General features: G+C 54.8%; 1 protein-coding gene across 3 annotated transcripts; it reads left to right on the forward strand.

Moving 5' to 3' along the window:
• Positions 1 to 1,500: 1,500 nt before the first annotated feature.
• Agap2 (ArfGAP with GTPase domain, ankyrin repeat and PH domain 2) lies at positions 1,501 to 17,677 on the forward strand. 3 transcript variants are annotated; one of them, XM_048418568.3, is made up of 19 exons: positions 5,728 to 7,017; positions 8,623 to 8,681; positions 9,421 to 9,508; positions 9,667 to 9,752; positions 9,901 to 10,048; positions 11,444 to 11,578; positions 11,904 to 12,013; positions 12,468 to 12,626; positions 12,783 to 12,869; positions 12,953 to 13,057; positions 13,452 to 13,614; positions 13,756 to 13,875; positions 14,819 to 14,947; positions 15,738 to 15,797; positions 16,023 to 16,171; positions 16,257 to 16,347; positions 16,495 to 16,717; positions 16,814 to 17,069; positions 17,191 to 17,677. In XM_048418568.3, the coding sequence occupies exons 1-19, from the start codon at positions 5,868 to 5,870 to the stop codon at positions 17,431 to 17,433; spliced, it is 3,561 nt and encodes a 1,186-aa protein (XP_048274525.3). In that variant the 5' UTR covers positions 5,728 to 5,867; the 3' UTR covers positions 17,434 to 17,677. The 3 variants fall into 3 exon arrangements, with proteins under 3 accessions (XP_048274527.1, XP_048274526.3, XP_048274525.3); XM_048418570.3 differs by lacking the exons at positions 5,728 to 7,017; positions 15,738 to 15,797 and adding an exon at positions 1,501 to 1,770; XM_048418569.3 differs by lacking the exon at positions 15,738 to 15,797 and having other exon boundaries at positions 5,727 to 7,017.
• Positions 17,678 to 21,514: the final 3,837 nt, after the last annotated feature.

Raw genomic sequence — 21,514 nt, forward strand, 5'->3', positions numbered from 1 at the left:
CCTTTGAATCCCCATAATAAATACCTTTGTAAATTCTCACGTCAGGAGAGCAATCAAGGAAGACACAATGACAAGTTTGAACTAACCCTCCCCACACACACACACAAAGGCACACATGACCATGTGCACCCGCTCACACCTGCTGTGACGGGCAGCTCTAACAGTGTTGATAGGGTTTAGGATCATCTGGGGGGAGAGGCTCAATGAGTTTTTTCTACACGGGATTGGCTTGTGGGCAAGTCTCTGTGGGGTGTCTTAATTTAGTTAACTGATGTGAAAAAGAACCGGTCCACAGTGGGTGGCCCCATTCCCTAGGCAGAAAGTTATGAACTATACAAGAGTGGCAATAGAACCGAACACAAACAGGTGAGCATATGACACCCCACAGCAATGGGCTGTAACGCAGAACCCTAAGCTGAAATAAACCCTTCTTGACTAAGTTCGTTTTTTGCCAGGGAACTGTATCACAGTAAAAGAGATGAAACCAGAACATATGGGAACACACACACTGTGTGCACCATACACCTGTCAAAAAAAAAATTGAGCCAATTACCCATTACCTACAACCTCCCAACTCTCTTTATCTCCATTTTCTCTTTCAATTCCTCTTTCTTCTTCTGTATCAGGCCATGACCCAAGAGCAGAACAATGGTTCTGAGGGACTAGCTGGCGAGTATCTCAGCTGTGTGTGTATTAAATTAAAAGTACAATTGGATCTTTGTTCACCGGATATGGGCCTTTCTGAGCAACAGTTTGCGCTTCTGCATAATGGTGGTAAATTATCCTACCCTTTGGGCTTGTCGTTAATATATATGAAAACATGTTGTAAATGGTTAAATGTCATACACATGCTAATTATTAGGACAGAAGCTGGACATGTTATACACATGCTAATTATTAGGACAGAAGCTGGACTTGGAGCACATAGTTTTTTCTGGTTATAGGTGATTTTCCTCCCCTACAACCCATTTTTTTTCATAACTATTTGGGTCCTATAAACAGGAGATGGTTCTAGTGAATAGCTGACTAAGGGAAGCCAATAAGAACATGTAGACAGAGGGGTGAATAACTGGGACTTGAACTCTTGATGATCCGCAGGATGAGTCTTGGCTTGAATGGCTGGGCATCCAGTAATGAATAGCTGGACACTAGCAGACAGGCCTCTGTGGTGACAGACCAAGGCATGTGGATTTCTGTGTGATTCTCAGACAAATCTGCAGATCGCCAAGAATACAAGATCCTACCTGTGATCTCGCGGGCCACATTCTCCCAGAACCAACACCCATCTTAATTAGCTACCTCCCACAGAGGCTGTGAGAACTCTGATTAAGGTAGCTCCCGTCACCTGACAGGAGCCATAGCCGGGATTGACTGTCAGAGCTGAAGGGCCAACGCTAGAGGGGGCAGGAGGTGTAAGAGGTAGTAAGTACTGTGTGGGTTGTGGGTTTGAAACTCACCAGTCAGGAAGTGAGGCCGACAGACGGAAGGGCGGGCAGGGTTGAGGAGTTCTGGGGCACAGCAGAAGGGGCCTTCTGAAGTTTGGGGGCTGGGAGGTCATGGGTTTCAGGGCCAGGGGTGGTTGTTAGTCTGGCGAGCCAGGTCTGTGCAACATGCATGCCCAGAGGCAGTTGGCTCTAGCCACAGTAAGAGCAGAAGTCAGACGACATGAGGTGGCCAAGCAGGCTCTAAGCCGACTCAGGAAGCTAGCAGAGAGAGTGGGTGACCCTGATCTCCGAGATGGCATCCAGGCCTCACTGGACAGCATACGAGGTAAGAGATGCATCAATCCCTAACGTGACTGTTTGGGGGACCAGCAGGGGACACAGAAAGGCTTAACCGTGTCATATCATAACTGCTTGCTGTTCAAGCCGTCACTTCCTAGTTTGTAAGATGGAGCTGGGACTCGGGAAGAGGACGTTTGGGGAGGATGGAAAAAGATGTGGAGGGGAGCCTCATTATTCCCCTTTCCAAAATCGCCTCTGAACAAAATAATAGTCATTGTGGAGTTGACCTTCTTGGCAGTAGAGAGTGGATAAGCGTTGGGGAGACAGGCTGTAACAGACCCATTAGATAGATGTAGTCCCTGTCTGGGGAGTCCAGAACGGGAGGCACTCAGGGGCAGGAGGTTCTGGGACTTGATAATGTATTCATTCCCAGGACCCACTAAAGATCAGGGACCTCTTCTTTCCAGCGGAGAGAAACACACACGCAGAAGGGAGGGGGTGTGATATGTCAGGGACACACCAACACTTAAGCTGCATGCTTTGTATAGCTGCAGTGTGGTGAGGTCCCCAGGACTTGACTCAGTCCCTCTCCTCCTGTGTTCCCTTTTTTGTCTTCCCCTCACCTCCTTGGTGCCTTCCGTTCTACCTCCTTAGTGCCATTAGAGTAAGTGATGACAACACAGGGAGGAAGTGCTGTCATGGCAACACCATCCGCCACATCCTCCTTGCCCACTGTAGCCTTGGATCCTGTGGTGGGGCCCTGGCAAGCCTGTTCTCCCTCCACCAAGGGCCACTGTGGAGGAACTGGGGGATCTGTTTATATTTCATCCATCTGTGGATGCCCAGGAACTCACAAAAGCAAGCTTCCTTGCCTGTGAAGTGTGCCTGGCAGAAACCCGTATTTATCATACCCTGGCCATTCCAGTTATCAGTCCTCTCCATTCTCAGCAACTTTTCCATGAAGGAGATGTTAAAAAAAAACATTCCATCAAGGACACCTCCTGACACCAGGGTACAGTTTAGAGGAAGGATGGGATGGTTTAGGATGTGGTGGGATAGTCCCATTCCCTTCTCATGCCTCTCTCTCCTCCTTGCTCTTCTGAAGCTAGTATCATTCAGCTTCTGCCTGCACCCAACCCTTTGACAGGACAACAGCTGTGTCTCCTCTGATATCCCAGGTAATGGAAAAGGGGACCTAGTAGGACCACCCAGGGAAGAACTCTAGATCCTACCTTCGTCGGAAGTAGAGTGGGGTTGGGACCAGGCAAAGACACTCCCTTAGTTCTAGAAAAGGGGAGAACTAGTGAGATAGGGTACACCAGTATTCCTAGCACTATAGCCTCAAGACTCGGGTGAACAGAGCAGGATTAAGAGTTCTAGGGCAGCCTGGATTACATAGCAAATCCTAAACCAGCCTCAAACTCAACTACATAATGAACAACTATTGGGAAAAAAAAAAGTCACAAGAAGGAGGGGCAAAGAGAGACTAGTGGGAGGCAGAGTAGACCTTTACCCCATACTTCTGTGTGAGGTGTGTGTCGGAACCCAGGGCCTCCATGCGTCCTGTGTGCCAGGCAAGCTCCACCCCTCTACACCTCAGCCCCACACTAGCTTTTGTTTTGTTTTTCCTTTTTGAGACTGGGTTTGGATCCTACTGTCTGTCTCTGGCTAGCCTTGAACTCACTGTGTAGCTCAGGCTAGCCTTGAACTCACTGTCTATCTCAGGCTAGCCTTGAACTCACTGTGTAGCTCAGGCTAGCCTTGAACTCACTGTCTATCTCAGGCTAGCCTTGAACTCACTGTGTAGCTCAGGCTGGCCTTGAACTCCCAGCAATCTTCCTGCCTCAGCATCCTCAAAAGGGTACACCACCTCACCTGTCAAGGATATACTCTTCATAGGTAACTTGCTCTACCCTGGGTGAGACAGCAATCTGTTCCCACTGAACACAAAGGAAAACTGAGATGCCCCCCCCCCAATATTAAGAAGCTGACAATTCCCCCTTATCCTCTCCTTCATGATAGTGTCTCCTGCCTCGGGTGTCATCCTAGTTCTGAAGAGAACTCCCTAAGAAATTGACCTCCAAGATAGGATCTGGGAGAGAGTGGGTACGGGCCTCTGGAGGACAAAGGGCTCCCCACAACCCGGTTCGGCCCCCAACCCTTACCCCGCATCAGGCCGAACACACTGCTGGCTCTTGCTTCCAAGAGCCGCCCACGGCCCTCACTTATTATAGTCTCGGTTGCGTCAAGAGGGTGGAAAGCCAAATCAAAGGACCGCCGAGACTCTAAATCCTGGGCAGGGGTCTCCAAGGCTTCAGGGAGACTTTCTTCCTTCCTGCCCACCGCCCCCCTCCATGGGGACTCAGCCTATCTTCTGCATGGATTTAACTGCTCATGTTTCTCTGCCCCTCTGGAGGACAAAGCCTTGAACTCCAAAGCCCCTAAAGGGGTGGGGACACAGCGCAAATGGTGTCCATTCACTATGCCGCTCCCTTTAACCTGCTCTAAGAGCCCGGCTACATAGACCTCAGGAGACTGAAGGCAAAAACCTAAGAGGCCGGCTCCCACTACCTCAACTGAGGGGGTTCCTTGTGTTCAGGGAGCAAAAATCTCCCGTAGGTGGGTAACCAGGTGTGAGATAGTGCCTTCACTAACCCAGCGTCCCTTGATTGGTCCCCCACCCATTCTACACACTGATCCCTCCTCTCCGCTTATCCCCGCCACAGCTTCTGAGGCACTCTTGGAGCTACGGTTGCTATGGAGACTAGATGCATTTTGGAATAGGGGGGTGTCAATTGGTAGATGTATTTCTTCCACCTTGAGCTGGGGCCTTTGACTCACGCTGCAGCTTGGGCTCAGGAGTCCTCAAGTCTCTCTCCTCTAGAGAGAGGCACCCCCCCCCCCCTCGCTTCTACCCTACTAAGTTCCTTGTTTGTCCCCATCCCTGGGGAACACTTTCCAAGTTCACTTTGGGACAATCAGTCCAAGCCGCAGTGCCGTAAAAGTATTCAGTATGGGGTGGGAGTTGGGGTGGAAGAGGGGGCTGGGTGATGAGAAAGGAAATTCATCCAGGTACCCCGAGAAAGGAAAGAACAGGGGTCCTGGGAAGGAATGTTAGGGCTCACAATATTCCGGTTTCAGTTCCCCAGAATTGACAGAGACCAAAAGAGTTTTGTTTCCTGTACCTGTCCAGCCAATAGATCAGTGTTTTTACTTTTGCCCCTAAATGTCACACTCCACATTCGTGTTCCCTAACCTTGGTGTGAGAAAGGAGGGTGCCAGGTAGTTGGCGGAGGTGAATCCAAGACCCAGGAAATCCAGTCCAGGTTTTGGAAGGGAAATCCAGTCCTGGATTTTGTACCGCCCTAGCAGACAGCGGTGCTGGGGGGGGGGGAGATGAGATGGGGGGGCCCGCGGGCCGCCTCCTCCTCAATGTGAGGGGAGCGCCCGGACACAACGCGCATCCGGACCGAGCCGATCCCGGGCGAGGCCCCCCGGACTCTTCGCCAGGATCCACGCCCCTCCCCTCCCAGACCCCAGACCCTTGGGTTCCTACCCCTCCCGTTCCTTCTTTCCTCCCCCACCGCCTCCAATCTCTCCATCCCTAGCATCCTCCCCGTGCTCCAGCGAATCCCCCGCACAGACAGCCCTACTAGTCTCCTATCCTCAAGACCCCCCTTTTCCCACTGCATCCGTGGCCTCTGCCCATTGAGTCCGCATTCCCGCCCCTGCCTTCCCCGCACCCGTGCTTCTCCCCCAGTCCCCTGTCCCCTTTTTCTGCCCCTTTTTTCTTCTTACCCATTTGCCCCCACTACTGTCCTCCCCACCCTCCTCCGCCCATCTCAGCGCCCCCACCCAGGCCGGGGTGCAGGGTCCGGCGCGCCTCCCTGGAGCAGCACCAAGGTCCCGGGGCTCCAAGGGGGTGGGAGCGCAGGGCGGGGAGCATGGGGAGGGGGCGCCCCATGTGATGGGAGGGGGGCGCAAGAGGAGGCGGCGGAGGCGGCGGCGACAGCGGAGCCGGGCTGGGGGCTCAGTGGGGTCCGGGGACTGGGGGCAGCGAGCAGGGCGGCCCCATGGCCGGGCCCCCCTGAGGCAGTCCCGGGGAGTTCCCTCCCCTCCCCAGCTCGGGGGTCTCCGGGCCCCATGAGCCGGGGCGCGGGCGCGCTTCAGCGCCGGACAACGACCTACCTCATCTCGCTGACCCTGGTCAAGCTCGAGTCGGTACCTCCGCCGCCGCCTTCTCCGTCTGCAGCGGCGGCCAGCGCCCCCGGGGCCAGAAGCTCCGAGCCCCGAGATCCTGGCAGCCCCCGAGGCGCGGAGGAACCCGGCAAGAAGCGGCACGAGCGTCTCTTCCACCGGCAGGATGCGCTGTGGATCAGCACCAGTAGCGCGGGCGCCGGGGGCGCGGAGCCCCCAACGCTGTCCCCGGCTCCGGCCAGTCCGGCTCGCCCGGTCTCCCCGGCTCCGGGCCGCCGACTGTCCCTCTGGGCCGCCCCTCCGGGACCCCCGCTCTCCGGGGGGCTGAGTCCAGACTCCAAACCGGGGGGCGCCCCCTCTTCCTCCCGACGCCCTCTACTCAGCAGCCCAAGCTGGGGGGGTCCGGAACCTGAAGGCCGGACGGGAGGCGGCGTCCCGGGCTCGTCCTCCCCGCATCCTGGCACCGGCAGCCGAAGGCTCAAGGTGGCGCCTCCTCCACCGGCTCCCAAGCCTTTCAAGACCGTGACAACTAGTGGAGCCAAAGCCGGCGGGGGCAAGGGCGCGGGTAGCCGCCTGTCATGGCCCGAAAGCGAGGGCAAGCCCAGGGTCAAGGGGTCAAAGAGCAGCGCTGGAACTGGAGCTTCTGCCACTGCGACCGGCGGGGGAGGGGGAGCTGCAGTCACGACCTCTGGTGGGGTCGGGGCTGGGGCTGGAGCGAGAGGGAAGCTATCCCCACGGAAAGGCAAGAGTAAGACCTTGGACAATAGTGACTTGCATCCAGGACCCACTGCCGGCTCTCCTCCGCTCACCGTGCCAGCAACCCCAGTTCCAGCCACTTCTGTCACCGCCACCTCCACGCAGCCCCTCGGGCCTGCACCCCCTATCACTCTGGAGCCACCAGCTCCAGGGCTGAAAAGGGGCCGGGAGGGCGGCCGAGCGTCCACTCGTGACCGCAAGATGCTCAAGTTTATCAGCGGTATCTTCACCAAGAGCACAGGGGGGCCTCCTGGCCCCGGTCCCCTTCCCGGACCCCCAGGCTTGTCTTCCAGCAGCGGGTCCAGGGAGCTGCTGGGCGCAGAGCTACGCGCCTCCCCTAGTGAGTAGGAAGAAGGGTCAGGGCCGGAGATACCTGAAGGCTTATTTGGGGTTGGGGGAACGCTGTGCAAGAACGAGGGAAGCTTTTCTCTTGAGTGGATGGAGGAGTTAGGTTCGCTTCTCCACCAAGGGCTGGGGCAAAGACTAGGAAGAGGTCCTGAAGCGAGGAGACGTGACAGGAGTGTTTTGGTGCTTCCTGGAGAACCGTGGCCTTGGTCAATGCTTACTGTAGGAAAGCATCCCACAGAAGCCTCAGACCCCAATCTCAGCCCTGGTTGGAGTCTAGAAGTCAGGCGATAGGGACTTTGCCTTGTGTTGAGGGACACTGGAGATGCAGGGAAGCTAGGAGCCTCAGTTTCCCCAGAGTAATTGACACAGGTGGTGTGGCAGTGACCTTGCCGCCGGTTCCTCGCCAGAGACAGGTTTCCTGGGTTGAGAGCCGGCTGGCGGTTTTTCCAGGCACTGAAGGTGGATTGGGCGGTTCTTGAGTGAGCGGGGGCTGGAACGTGCAGATTTAAATGTGAACTGAAAGGGGGCAGATAGGAAGCCTGGCTTCCCGCACTACCCACCCCCGCCCCACAGCGGCGTCGAAACCAGCTCAGGGCTGACCCCGGAGTGAGTCAGGGGGCGGAACTGCTGTAAAGACAATTCTTAGCCCAGGAGACTTGGGAAGCCATACAAGGAGGTAGCTTTATTTATTTAATTTTTAATTTTTTTTCCTCCCAAGGGGTGCTTTTATTATTTTCTAAATAGTAGAGACAGGCGCGCGGGGGTGGGGGGGGTGGGTAGCGACCCACGACTCGGTTCCGCTCACATTCCCTGGAGGGGAGGCGGGTCTGGAAGCGGGGGCGGCCCCGGGGGGTTTGGCTCCTGAGCGGGTGGGAGCAGATGGCTCCGGATCCCCGAGTTCCCGCCGCAGCTGCGGCGCCCCGGGAACGTCCGGCCAGTGTCAGGCGCGGGGGTTGGACCCGGCGGGTGCAAGGAGAATCTTTTCTCCCCAGGCCTGTGGTTTCTCTCTGCCTGGGAACGGAGCCTTACCGTCCCCACACGGTTCTTTCGGAGGCTATGGAGATCTAGGCAAAGGAAAAATCAAAGTTCTGTCTCCCTTGGGCGGTGAACAGGAGTTAGAACTACCTGTGCCACTGACCTTGAAAAAGGGCAGGAAAGCCCTCACCACCTCTTCGCTCCTGTGAAATGGAGATTGAGGGAGACCCACTCCATTCTAGGACTCAGGCCTTCCGCCTTAGGTCTGCTCTGAGAATGTCGGGGGGGGGGGGACGGAACCCTCTATTCTATGTGGTGGGAGGAGACTCATCACTAGTAAAGTCGTCCTAATCTGGTCTGGGGCAGGGACCCACGTTTGAGGATGTGTTTTAAGGGAGATGCCAACTGAAGTATTTTCGTCTTGCCAGCTCTGTTGCTAAGCAACCACTGAGCGGCGGCAACAGCTGTGGAGAGAGTGGCTGGGATGGGAGGACTGGGGACCACTCTCCAGTGCAGGCAGGGTCTGAGGGGTTAGGTGAAGCCCTCAGAAAAGAGAACGCCTGTGGGCTGGAAGTCCTCCTAGGCCACAGTCTTCCTTCTTACTGCACTTTTCCCTTTGCAGAGGCTGTGGTCAATAGCCAGGAATGGACTCTGAGCCGCTCAATTCCTGAACTGCGCCTGGTAGGTAGCCCAGGTCCTTGACTTGCAGGCGAGCTTTACTTCCCCAGGCATGCCCCATTCTCTCCCTTTGCCCCTCTCCTCTCTTTGAGAACCAAGAACGCTCCGAATTGAGTTGAGCAGCATAGCCTTCTTGAAGGGGCTGGCTGCTCAGAACATCCTCACAACTTGTCTTCGTTTTGTCTCTTCCCATTTGTCCAGTCTTCTTCTTTCTAGCATTTTTCTTAAGATTTTATTAATTTATTTTATGTATAAGTGTTCTATATGCCTGTACGCCTTTATTCCATAAGAGGGCGTCAGATTCCCACTATATATGGTTGTGAGCCACCATGAGTTGCTGGGAATTGAACTCAGGACCTCTGAAAGAGCAGCTACTGCTTTTAACCGCTGAGCCATCTCTACAGTCCCGCACTTTTTTTTTTTTTTAAAAAAAAACGCTTAGTGTTCTTTTGCTTTAAACAGTAATAAACAGAGTAAAAACTTTCAGCTAATGCCTTGTAGTAGTATACCCTACTACACACGCGGTTTAATGTGTTCAGTGAATAGCTCACACGTGTGTGCGCCCCCCCCACACACACAAAAGGGTATTGCTTAGCTTGTGGTCTGTTTAAACTTTGGGGTCATTTCTTGCCTGCTCTTCCCAGCTGACCGGAGGCCCTGGAGGGCCTTTTTTGGGTAGCCAGTCCCTGTGGGTTCTCTGGCATGAGCAGACCCGGCATCTTGTTCCACATCTCTCCTTTAGGGTGTGCTGGGTGATGTCAGAAGTGGGAAGTCCTCCCTCATCCACAGATTCCTCACAGGTTCATACCAGGTGCTGGAGAAGACAGAGAGTGAGTGCCCAGGAACCACAGTAAGCTAAGACTGGGGGCCAGGGATCCACCAGTAAGATCCGGGCCTGGGCAGGTACCAAGATGGGACTTGAGGCACAAGAACTAAAGTTGAGGGGATGTGAGAAGGTTCGGTGACTTGACTCAACTCTTCTGGACAGGTGAACAGTACAAGAAAGAGATGCTGGTGGACGGGCAGACTCATCTGGTGCTGATCCGAGAGGAAGCGGGAGCGCCCGATGCCAAGGTGAGGAATGGAGGCGGTGGCTGTAGTAGGCTGGCTGGGATCAGTATTGGACATGGAAGCGTTCTGTCTTGCTAGGACAGCCTCTGAATGGTACCCAGAGGGGATGGGGCCTGTATGACCCTGTGTTTGCCCTCTCATCCCCTGTAAGTTCTCAGGCTGGGCGGATGCTGTGATCTTCGTCTTCAGCCTGGAGGATGAGAGCAGCTTCCAGGCTGTGAGCCGTCTCCATGGGCAGCTGAGCTCCCTTCGTGGGGAAGGACGAGGAGGTCTGGCCCTGGCTCTGGTTGGGACCCAAGGTAAGGAGGGGATATGGAAACCTTGCTTTTAGAGGAGGGTGGGGGTACCTATAAAATATTGCCCACCATGGCTGATAATTTGGCAAGGTGTCAAACTGGCTATTTAGAGTCCAGCAACCCTCTAGAGGGAGCCTGATGTCCAAATAAGGAAATAATGAACCAAACAAACCTCCCAAGGTCTCTGCAGAGAAATGAGGACAGCCTGGGAGGAGAGGACCGCTGTAATGACCATCTCTGGAGATGTTGCCTACCTTGTGTTCTCTCTGCCATTTCTGACGCCATTGCCGTGGGACACACAGAAATGTCAAGTCCTAGTGTGGCTGAAAAGCCTTTCTCGTCAGCTGGGTCAGGCTGACACTGTTAGAAAGGAATTTCTCTACAGAGAGGAAACATGGAGATACTGGAGAAATAAGGAGAGCAGAAAACTTTCAGTTCTCCTAGTAGGAGCTCAGAATCACTCAGATTGTACCGTGCATGGCAGGAGGAGCATTGTCTCTGCCATCGCTGTCCAGCTGTCCAGGGCACTCTGTGCTGGTGCTGATATTGGTGCTGATGCTGTTGCAGGTTCAAGCCTCCGCCTGTCCCTTGCCTCCTAGCTTCTGACTTGTAGAATGAGTAGCCCACCTGTTACATCTGGCATTGAACTTTTCCTCTCACTCAGGTCTCAGGTTCAGTGATTCTCAGGGTGTTTGTCTGAGCCATTGTCAGGAACCTCCACTCAGCTTCAGGAGTATGGCCTGGAAAAATAGACACACACACACACACACACACACACACAGACGGACAGACAGAAAGACACACATACAGAAAGAAAGTCAGACACACACACAGAGACATAAAGAAAGACACATACACACACAGAGAAAGACAGACACATGCAGAGACATACAGACACACAGAGACAGAAAAACACACAGAGAGACAGACAGACAGACAGACAGAAAGACACACATACAGAAAGAAAGTCAGACACACACAGAGAGACATAAAGAAAGACACATACACACAGAGAGAAAGACAAACACATGCAGAGACATACAGACACACAGAGACAGAAAACCACACACAGAGACAGACAGACAGAAAGACACACATACAGAAAGTTAGACACACACACAGAGACACACAGAAAGACACATGCACAGAGAGTGAAAGACAGACACATACAGACACACACACACACAGAGAGAGAGAAAAACACACATACATACAGACTTTACTGGGCCTGGCACTCACAAAGGTGCTTATACACTTAACAGTCTACTTGAGGACAGATGTTCTCCCACACCCTAACTCTAGGAGGTCTAACCTGGGCTCCAGACACATGGTAAAGGGAATCATCAACACTGGCGGGAGGGCACCTCACCCATCCTACCCCTTTGCCTGTCTCCTCAGACAGGATCAGTGCCTCCTCTCCGCGAGTGGTGGGTGACGCTCGAGCCCGGGCTCTCTGCACAGACATGAAACGTTGCAGCTACTATGAGACCTGTGCAACCTATGGGCTCAATGTGGACCGGGTCTTCCAGGAGGGTGAGTGCGGTCGTCCCCAGCACATGAGCGTGGAAAGCTGGAGGTCCTGTGATATTTCAGGTTCCCAGTTTCCTGTTCTGTGTTTTCCAGTGACAGGAAATTGGTCTCTGGGAGCGAGGAGGGGTCTGGGAGCCTATGGAAGGCTCGGTTAATTCACAGATTCTTCCTGGGCAGGAGAATCTGGCTAGGCCATAGATGGCAAGGGGGTCTAGAGACAAGGAGCTTGGGACTATCTTATCTCCTGGGGCTTCTCAGAAGAGGACCTAGGAAAGTGATCTTGGGTATCTTTCCTGCTCACGACTCCCCCAACGCCTCTCCCCTCCAGTGGCCCAGAAGGTGGTGACTTTGCGCAAACAGCAGCAACTCCTGGCTGCCTGCAAGTCCCTGCCCAGCTCACCAAGCCATTCAGCCGCTTCGACTCCTGTAGCCGGGCAGGTGAGTTTGGGTGTCGGAGACTGATGTCAACTCCAGAAGTGGGAAAATGAGTGGGCTTCGAGAGCAACATTGTGGCTGGGTGGTGGTGGCACACGACTTGAATCCCAGCACTTCAGAGACAGGGGCAGGTGGACCTCTGAGTTTGAGGACAACCTGATCTACATGGTGAGCTCCAGGAGGGCCAGGGCTGCGCAAGAAAGAAAAGAAAGTAATGTGGACCAGCAATCAGCCAGGCATGAGGAGCCCTTTGCAACGCCTCTAAGCCAGCCACCCTCCCTTATCAGGAAACCAGACTTTGCAACACTTGAAGTGGTGTGACAGAGCTAGGGAAGATTCGTGTTGCCGATGGCACTGGGTGAATTAGGATGGCAGTAGGGAATGTCTCATACTGGGCGTCAGCTTGGCTTGGTGGGTATAGGTGCTACGCTCTGCTGACTCCTCTGTCTGCCTCCAGGCTAGCAACGGGGGCCACACTAGCGACTACTCTTCTTCACTTCCATCTTCACCTAATGTTGGACACCGGGAGCTCCGAGCTGAGGCGGCCACTGTGGCTGGGTTAAGCACCCCAGGGTCCCTACACCGAGCAGCCAAGCGAAGGACCAGCCTTTTTGCGGTATTAGACATACCGGCCCCCTTTTCCTCCTGTCCCGTTGCCTGCCTGTTGTCCTTAGTCTCTGCATGTCTCTGTTGGCTCTCCCTCTTTTCCTTTTCACTACTTCCCATCCTCGTATCCTACCCATCCTCTGGCTAATTCCAGTAACCATTCCAGAACCGTCGGGGCAGTGACTCTGAGAAGCGGAGCTTAGACAGTCGGGGAGAGACAACAGGGAGTGGGCGAGCCATCCCCATTAAACAGGTAAGGGGTTTGGGAGCTGAAGAAGGGTCGGAAGCAGCCGTTCTTAGCTGACTTTTCTCCCACACATCTTCTCGCTCTTCCAGAGCTTCTTGCTAAAGAGAAGTGGCAATTCCTTGAACAAAGAATGGAAGAAGAAATACGTGACTCTTTCTAGTAATGGCTTTCTACTCTACCACCCCAGCATTAATGTAAGTAGCCGAGATGGTTCACACCAGAAAACTCTGGATGTCCTTCTAGTTCTTTCTGTGCCTCTGACAAATCCTGGCATCATTTCCAGGGGCCTTTAGTTCTGTTCTCTTAGGCTTATGAAGCTTGTCTGTAATGGGCATAGGAAGGTAAACTCCTTGCCCCAAGGACTTGCAGTCAGTGGGAGAGTACCATGGACAGGCCCCAGGGAGGCCTGCCATTTAAGGAATGCTTCCTGGCCAAGTCTGACAGGACTGCCCCCTACGAACTCTTCCCAGTCCAGTCAGCTCTCAGAGCCCCTCTGTATCCTGTTAATACTGTTTACTTTCCAGCACAAAAGCTGAAAGCCCCCCCCCCCCCCGCCCGCATGCCACTCTGAGTCCTGTACCTCTACAGGATTACATCCACAGTACACACGGCAAAGAGATGGACTTGCTACGGACAACTGTCAAAGTCCCAGGCAAGCGGCCCCCAAGGGCTATCTCTGCTTTCGGCCCCTCAGCCAGCATCAACGGGTTGGTCAAGGACATGAGCACCGTCCAGATGGGCGAAGGTCCTGGTGAGTGGGGTCCAGGAGTGCACAGGGAAGGAGACAGGGACAGAGGAAGGTGGCGAGAGGAGTTGGTGCTACCCTGGCTGTGTGGGGTGGCGACTGACTCAGGGACAGGCTCACTGATATTTCTCCCTCTCCTTCCCCCAGAAGCCACTACTCCTATGCCCAGCCCCAGCCCCAGCCCCAGCTCCCTGCAGCTTCCACCGGACCAGACATCCAAGCACCTGCTGAAGCCAGATCGGAATTTGGCCCGGGCCCTTAGCACCGGTTAGTGGGACCATCCTCCATCTACTGGCTTCCAAATCCAAATGGGATCTGGGTGGGAAGTGAAGTAAAGTGGAGGCTTGGTGCAGGAACAAATGTTCGAGGGAACACAAGGGCTGCCTGCTGGGTGACTGGCGCTGAGTTCATATGCTGTGTCTGTCATGGCACAGAAGACAGCAAGACTCTGGAGCTAGTCTGCCTGTCTGAGCTCAGATCCTTAGTTTGCCATGCCACGTGACCTCGCCATGCCTCAGTGTCTGCCCTATAGGAAGTTTCACCGAGGTTTAGTTTAACAAGCTGTGGACCTTGACCAACCAACCAGCACATAGTCAGCCATCAGTGTTGGAAGTGTTTGGAAATTATATCTATAAATTGTATTCCATTTGTAGAGTATACAAATATAGACATGAATAGGAAGTAACACCTTAGTAAATGTTTCTCACAGCAACTTATCAGGTCAACGTTACTATCCCCATTTTAGGGATGAAAAAAAATCTGAGGCTCAGAAAATAAATTAACTTGTTCAAGGTCTCAAGGCTAGTAAGTTGCACAGCCAAGAGTTGAACACGGGCTGGAAAGGTGGCTCAGCAGTTAAGGGTACCAGCTGCTCTGCCGGAGGACCTGGGTTCAATCCCCAGCATCCATATGGCAGCTTACAACTGTATCTCCAGTTCCAGGGGATCCAATCCCCCCCCTCCACATAGACATCCATGTACACAAAACACCAATGCACATAAAATGAAAATAAATTATTTTTAAAAAGAGCTGAATGCAGATCTGATTCTAAAACCCTCCCCTGCCCTCCTCCCAGGAATGATGCAGAAGGGGGGGCTCTTGGACAGGGACAGCTGAGGAGGAATATCCTAAAATGGAAGTTCAGGGCAGGATACAAGTTATAGGGAAGTCTATGGAAGGGCAACCGAGGCACTGTGTCCCCTTCCCTAAGACTGTACCCCATCTGGAGACCTGAGCCCCCTGAGTCGGGAACCCCCACCATCTCCCATGGTAAAGAAGCAGAGGAGGAAGAAATTGAGCACACCATCCAAGACTGAAGGCTCAACCGTGCAGGCTGAAGGTGAGGCTGTGGTGGGGGCGGGGTTCCACTCCCACTTCGGACCCTCATCCCGTATCCGAACCCCTGACCTAGCTCTCGCAGAGCAGGAAAAGTGTGTGAACTGAGTGTCTGACTGTCATCACCACTGCACACAACTCAGTGGGGAAATGGATGGACACCACCCAGCTCCTGTCCACCCCACTGCTCCCAGCTCCTGCTCTTTTCTCCTAGTTCCCGCCCTCATCTGCACCTCTGACCCCATCCTTTGCACCCATATTTGGTACTGCAACCCCTATTGACTCCCCAGCCCCTGCTCTCAATAACCCACAGTTGGCAGGTTCATCCAAGAGGCCTTGGGCGTTCACCCCATACCTGTCCTCGTCCCCACCCCACCCCCCAATAACAATCCCTGCTCCCAGTTCTACTGCCTTCTGAGCCCCGGGCCCCTTATCTCTGCCCCTTTCCTACTGTTCACACAAAGTCTGACATCCCTCCCCCTACAGAGACCAGATTTCTCTCTAGTCACAAAACCTGCCTGGCCTCCCCACCCCCTGCCGCCCCGTTCTTTGCCGGGTGCTGAGACCCGGGTTCCAGATCTGCCGACTCTCCTGGCTCTTGGCTTCCGCTCCACTCTGCTCTGGGGCCACTGACTTTGGTTCTGCTTTCTCTCCCCATCTGTCTGTCCTGCTTCGTCTCTGGCTCTCTCTGTCACTGTCTCTCCATCTCTCCATCTGCCTCTTCCTCCTTTCTTGGTCTCTTTCTCTGTCGGACTTTCCATTCTGTCTCTATCTCCTTCGCTTCGGGAAACCAGCCAAGCGCAAAATGTGGAAACTAAAATCCTTTGGTAGTTTAAGAAATATTTATAAAGCAGGTAACAAGCGGGAGCCGGGAGGGGTGCTAAGCTGGGGGTGCAGAGGGATGGGGTGCCCTGCTTCTCCCTGCATGTGCTCGGGCTTCCTGCTGTTTCCCACCCTCTGCTTCCCCTCCCCCCACTGTCCCACTCCTAGGGGCTCCAAGGACATCAGGGAGGAAGGGTTTGGGGAAGGCCTCCTGCTTGAACTCTGTCCCTCATGACTTCTCCCATCCACCTACCCAGAGGAAAACTTTGAGTTCCTGATCGTGTCCAGCACTGGGCAGACGTGGCACTTTGAGGCAGCCAGCTTCGAGGAGCGGGATGCCTGGGTTCAGGCCATCGAGAGTCAGATTCTGGCCAGTCTGCAGTGCTGTGAAAGCAGCAAGGTCAAGGTAAACGCTTTTGAGGCTATTGATGGAAACTAGCAACAGTGGCTGGGGATCAGAGGTGCAGCTCCGACCTCACTTTTTTCTGCAGCTGCGCACTGACAGCCAAAGCGAAGCTGTGGCCATCCAGGCAATCCGAAACGCAAAGGGAAACTCTACCTGCGTGGACTGTGGAGCTCCCAGTGAGTGCGAGGCGAGGGCACTGCTAAGGGAACTGGGAAGCAGGATCCCAGACTAGGGGCGTTAGCTGGAGTCTGGCGGAAATGTGGAGTGTCTTGTTGACATGCTGCCAACCGGAATTTACCGCTTGTGTTGCATCCTTTCCCCAGACCCCACGTGGGCCAGTTTGAATCTGGGTGCGCTCATCTGCATTGAGTGTTCTGGCATCCACCGGAACCTGGGCACACACCTGTCCCGCGTGCGTTCGTTGGACTTGGACGACTGGCCGCGGGAGCTGACCCTGGTGCTGATGGCTATTGGCAACGACACGGCCAACCGCGTGTGGGAGAGCGACACTCGGGGCCGTGCCAAGCCCACGCGGGACTCTTCGCGGTAAGGATAGAGCATCAGTGTGGAGAGGGTACGGTTCCTGGGAGGTCCTGATTAGAGGTTCCCTACAACTCTTTCCCTTGGTCCCTGGTACTGCAGGGAGGAGCGTGAGTCGTGGATTCGCGCCAAGTACGAGCAGCTGCTGTTCCTGGCGCCTCTGGGTACCACAGAGGAGCCGTTGGGCCGCCAGCTGTGGGCCGCTGTGCAGGCCCAGGACGTGGCCACTGTTCTGCTGCTTCTGGCCCACGCTCGACATGGGCCACTCGACACCAGCGTGGAGGACCCGCAGCTCCGTTCGCCGCTCCACTTGGCGGCTGAGCTCGCCCACGTTGTCATCACGCAGCTGCTGTTGTGGGTACGTGAGCGGAGAGGTAGGGAAAGGGAGCTCGGAGGTGGGCTTGGAGGCGTAGAGTGGGAGGTGTGCGGGTGGAGGTACCCTGGATGGCGCGTGGTCATACGACTCTTTCCTCCTGCAGTACGGCGCAGATGTGGCGGCCCGTGATGCGCAGGGCCGCACGGCCCTGTTCTACGCCCGCCAGGCTGGCAGCCAGCTGTGTGCAGACATCCTCCTCCAGCACGGTTGCCCGGGAGAAGGCGGCAGCACAGCCACCACACCGAGCGCGGCCACCACCCCCAGCATTACCGCCACGCCCAGCCCGAGGCGCCGGAGCAGCGCTGCCAGCTTGGGCCGCGTGGATACCACGATAGCGCTGGTATAGTTGCTCAGCAACGGGAGAGACACCCTCCCACCCCTGCGCGGGCCGGGCACGACCACACCGGGTGGACCGCTGGACAGATGCACCCACTCACCTCTCCAGTCCGCACCCCGTCCCACTGGAGCACTTCCTACCCCCCCACGAGGGCACAGCCCCACACGCCTCCCAGGAGACACAAACTCACCTCCCTCTCCCCACGAGGCATGGAGACCCTAGCTCAACACGCCCCTACTCCACTGTTTCCATACTTGGATTACCCTGGGTCTGTCTACTTGCTGCCTTTGCAGCTGTACGGCTCCAGGGCGCTCGGACTTACTGGCTCGTCCCCACCTAGGGGCGGGTAAAAGATCCAGTCCTGCCTGCGTTCTACAATCTGGTGGCCGAAGCCCAAAACCCAGGCTGGCTCCTGGGGCAACGCCACGCCAGAGGGGAGGGGTTAGTAGGTGGAGGACTAGTCCTGGGACTTGGGACCAATATGGGGACCCCACCCCTTCCATGCTGATCTCACTGCCCAGTGAGGGGGAAGGGCGGCGAGGGGCAGGACCCCTGCTGCCCGTGGAGGTGGAGGGGTCCCCAACCCTTTCTGTGAAAGGGTCCACGAGGAGTGGAAATCAGAATCCCCCTCTACCTGTCTATGAATGGAAGCTAAAGAGCCAGGGGGAGCCGAGAGCCTGGGTTCTTCCCCTTACGATCTTGGGGTGGGGGAGAAGGATTGGAACAGGAGGGGGCTAGAGAGGGGCCTTGTAATTTATTGCTTTGTTCCCCAATATGGGGATGGGGTGGGTAGGGGCGAGGGGAGGGCATTTCAGGGTAGGGGAAGCCAAGGGTGGGCAGGGGTGGGGTGGGGTGGGGGTGCTCTCGGGTTGTGTCTGTGACTGTGACTGCGTACGTGTGATTGTGCAGCGCCCGTGGTGATCTGGGGAAGGGGGCACCCCTACAATGGGGCCCCTCCCCCACAATCCTTTCTGTCCAGCCCCTCTCTTACTGGAGCAGCTCCTGATCTGTGTTTCTATCCTTTGCTCCCTCCCAGCCAGGGCTGAGAGGGTGTGCAGTGGTTGGGAAGGTGTCCAGGTCCTGGCCCCATCCCAGAAAGGGGGAATTGGAATGGATTTACCTAGCCCAGCCCTGCTCCCTTAGTCAACCCAGGCTTTGGGCCGTCTGTGTCAGTGGTTTCCGGTCTTTTTTTTTTTTTTTTCTTCCTGGCTAAAATATTTTGCAAAAGACCAGGTAATCAGAGAGTGGAGTGAGGAGGGGGCAGGGGTTGCCCCCCTCACCTCCAAAGCAGGTTATGTGAATCTTTAACAGCAATTAAAGAGGAAGTGGTTTTGTCTAGGGGGTGAGCTGCTGGTTTGTTATTGAAGAGGCAGGCGAGGGTATGGTATTGGTTGGGGCACTGGAGACGGGAAAGGGCCAGGCAGAGGTCCCTTCTGGGCTGGGGTCAGGGCAGTACCCACAGGCACAGAGGTAGTCTCAGCTTTGTGCAATCCTGGGTTTGTGAGGTAGGGGCAATGGTAGGGGATTGATGCCAAACTTCGCAGAGTTGGAGCATGTGTTTGGAGAAACACAGACCTGGGGAGTTGAGGTCTGAAACAGTGGGCTTGTTTGGGTTCAAGAATGAGATTTAGTTTCAAAACCTGGCCCACGTTCCTTAGGGGATGCTGGACAAGTGACTTCAGGGACATATGTTGAGAGGGTGCCTGTAAGTGCTGTGATCCGGAGGAGGCACTGCCCTAGGTTAGCCTGCTCAGTAGGTTACCTTGATCATAGGTATCAGAGCCAATAGAGGGTGCCAGGGACTGCAGGGGTAAGAGCTTTCTCAACCATTTGCAGTTCCCACATGTCCACAAGATTCATGCCAGTTGATGTAGGCATTTGCCCACTTCATTATGAGGTCACCACAGGTCATGGAAACACCACAGCCTGTTGCATAGTCAACCCTGCTGTTTCGGGGGGTGTAGAAGTATAAGCATCAGGCCTGATAAAGGCTAGGGTAGTAGCAAATGCAGGTTTGGTCCCACATGCTGTAGTGCATCATAAGGACTTGGTTGGTGGTATTAGTGTCTTTGGGTAGAGTTCACTCTGACCCTTGGGTGTCCTCCGTAAGTCTTCATCTTTGGAAGTGTAGGAACTGATAGGATCTGGTCATAGCTCTGGAAGCTGTTCTGCAGAGCCTCACACATCAGGATGACCCAGGGAGGAATGGACTTGAGGGCGGGGACAGACTCATAGGGAGTTGTGTGGTCTGGGGAAAGACCGGAAGACAGGCAGGTCCCACTGCCTATCAGCTGAGTCTGTTGGTTGTCTTCCTCTTCATCTTCCTCAGAAGCTCAGGGTGTTAGATACGGGGAGGAACAAGGGCCCTGGACAGAAGGAAGTCACTTGTCAAGAGATCCGTAGACCAGTGGAAAATGGTGAGAAGTTTGGCAAACCACTGCCCAGTAATTGATTTCTTTTAATGAGTTACGTTAGTCTTGTGGGATGAGGTCCAGGCTGTGGCAGAATAGAAAGGGCGCCTCTGCATGGGCACAGGCAAGCTGCTCCCTTCATACCCATGCCCCACAAGCAGCCATGTGCTTCTACACTTGGGTTCTTGTCCCTGACCCTCCCTACCCTCTTCTGGGTGCCATCTGCCACACACCTGCTGCGCTCTTCCTATTATTTGCCTTAGCACAGCTGAGACTGCCTGACCTTCATGGGAACTCTGCCAAAAGTCGACAGACAGGAAAAGAGAACAAACTGATTCAATGGGTTCTGTGTTTTCTGACCACGCCGAGGCACTAAAGGTAGCCTGCCCAGCTTCCTGATCAGTCCAAGGGTGTCTCCCATAACTGGACAGCAGCTTTTAGGATCCTCTAAGACGCCCTCCATCTCCTATCTCTTCAGAGCTCAGCTGCTCAGTTTTCAAGACTGTCCTGTTCAGACTGTCACCCCCCCCTTCCTCATTACTGCCCCCTGGAGGACGGTGCTTGGTCAGCATCAGAAGGGAAACTGCTTCTTTCAGGCTCTACAGGATTTCCTGGTGAAGGGGGTGCTAATTGAACCCAGTGGCCTGCCTATGGCCACTCACAACTCCCAAGTTCTCACGCAGCTGTGGCATCTGTCCCCTTGAGAAGGTCACGTGGATGTGGGAAACTGTTCTGGTCCACATTTCCACACAACTTAAGCATAACACACACAATTAGCACTCCTCCAGCCCCATGAGTTCCTTAGTAACCAGAGCTCTCGGCTTCCACTTCTGGGAATGGCATAGCAGCACACCTTCAGTCCTTTCCTCTTGGGAGCCCCCTTTGTCTCCAGAAGGGGCTCTTCTGGAGACAAAGGGATTCTCTTAGCTGGGGACCCAAAGGAGAGACCACCCCTTTATTATCCTCAGGGTCCTCCACCTGGGAGAGAAAACAGGGTAAGAGGGGCCCACAGTTGTCCTAGGCAGTCAGAAGGAGATGGAGACACCTGTCTCTGGAATACTCTGGAGCCGGAGTGTAGGCAGCAGCCCTGCCATGGTTGTAGGTGGAGTTTCCCAGGGAATGGTAAATAACAGGGGGAGGGGCTAGCAAGTGGAATCCGGAGCACGCTGTAGGAAGGAAGAGGCCCAGTGTGGGCGTGGGAGGGTCTCTGCAGGACACCTCTTGACTTTCAGGGTGTAAAGGGGGTGAGGATTGGGAAAGAATTCTCAAGTGCAAAGGCTGGTTGGGTGCAGCCCTGGGTTGGTCCCCCAACATGGCAATCTTTTTTTCCCCCTAGAACTAAGGGCTAGGAAGAGATGGTGGAAGGAGGGATCAAAAGCCTCCTGTAGCTGTGCCGCTGCTCTCAGGATTCTCATCCCTTCAGAGCACAGACGCTGGTTTATAAGACACTTGTGTCCCTCAGGGACCCCCCTTCCGTCCTCTGGCCAGTGTCTGGCCAGTCTACCAAGAGGAGGGCAGCATTTCTCTCCAGACCGGTGGACTTTGTTCAGCTGGCCTGACCTCTGCCCGAGTACCCCAGGCACACCGGTACATTCTGGGAGGGTAGAGCAAACAGGACCAGAGGACATGTCCCCAACCTAAAAAGACGGACCAGCCCTCCCCACACAAAGGCCGATGCA

Source organism: Myodes glareolus, chromosome 26 (assembly GCF_982192425.1).
Source record: "Myodes glareolus chromosome 26, mMyoGla1.1, whole genome shotgun sequence".
NCBI lineage: Eukaryota > Metazoa > Chordata > Mammalia > Rodentia > Cricetidae > Myodes > Myodes glareolus.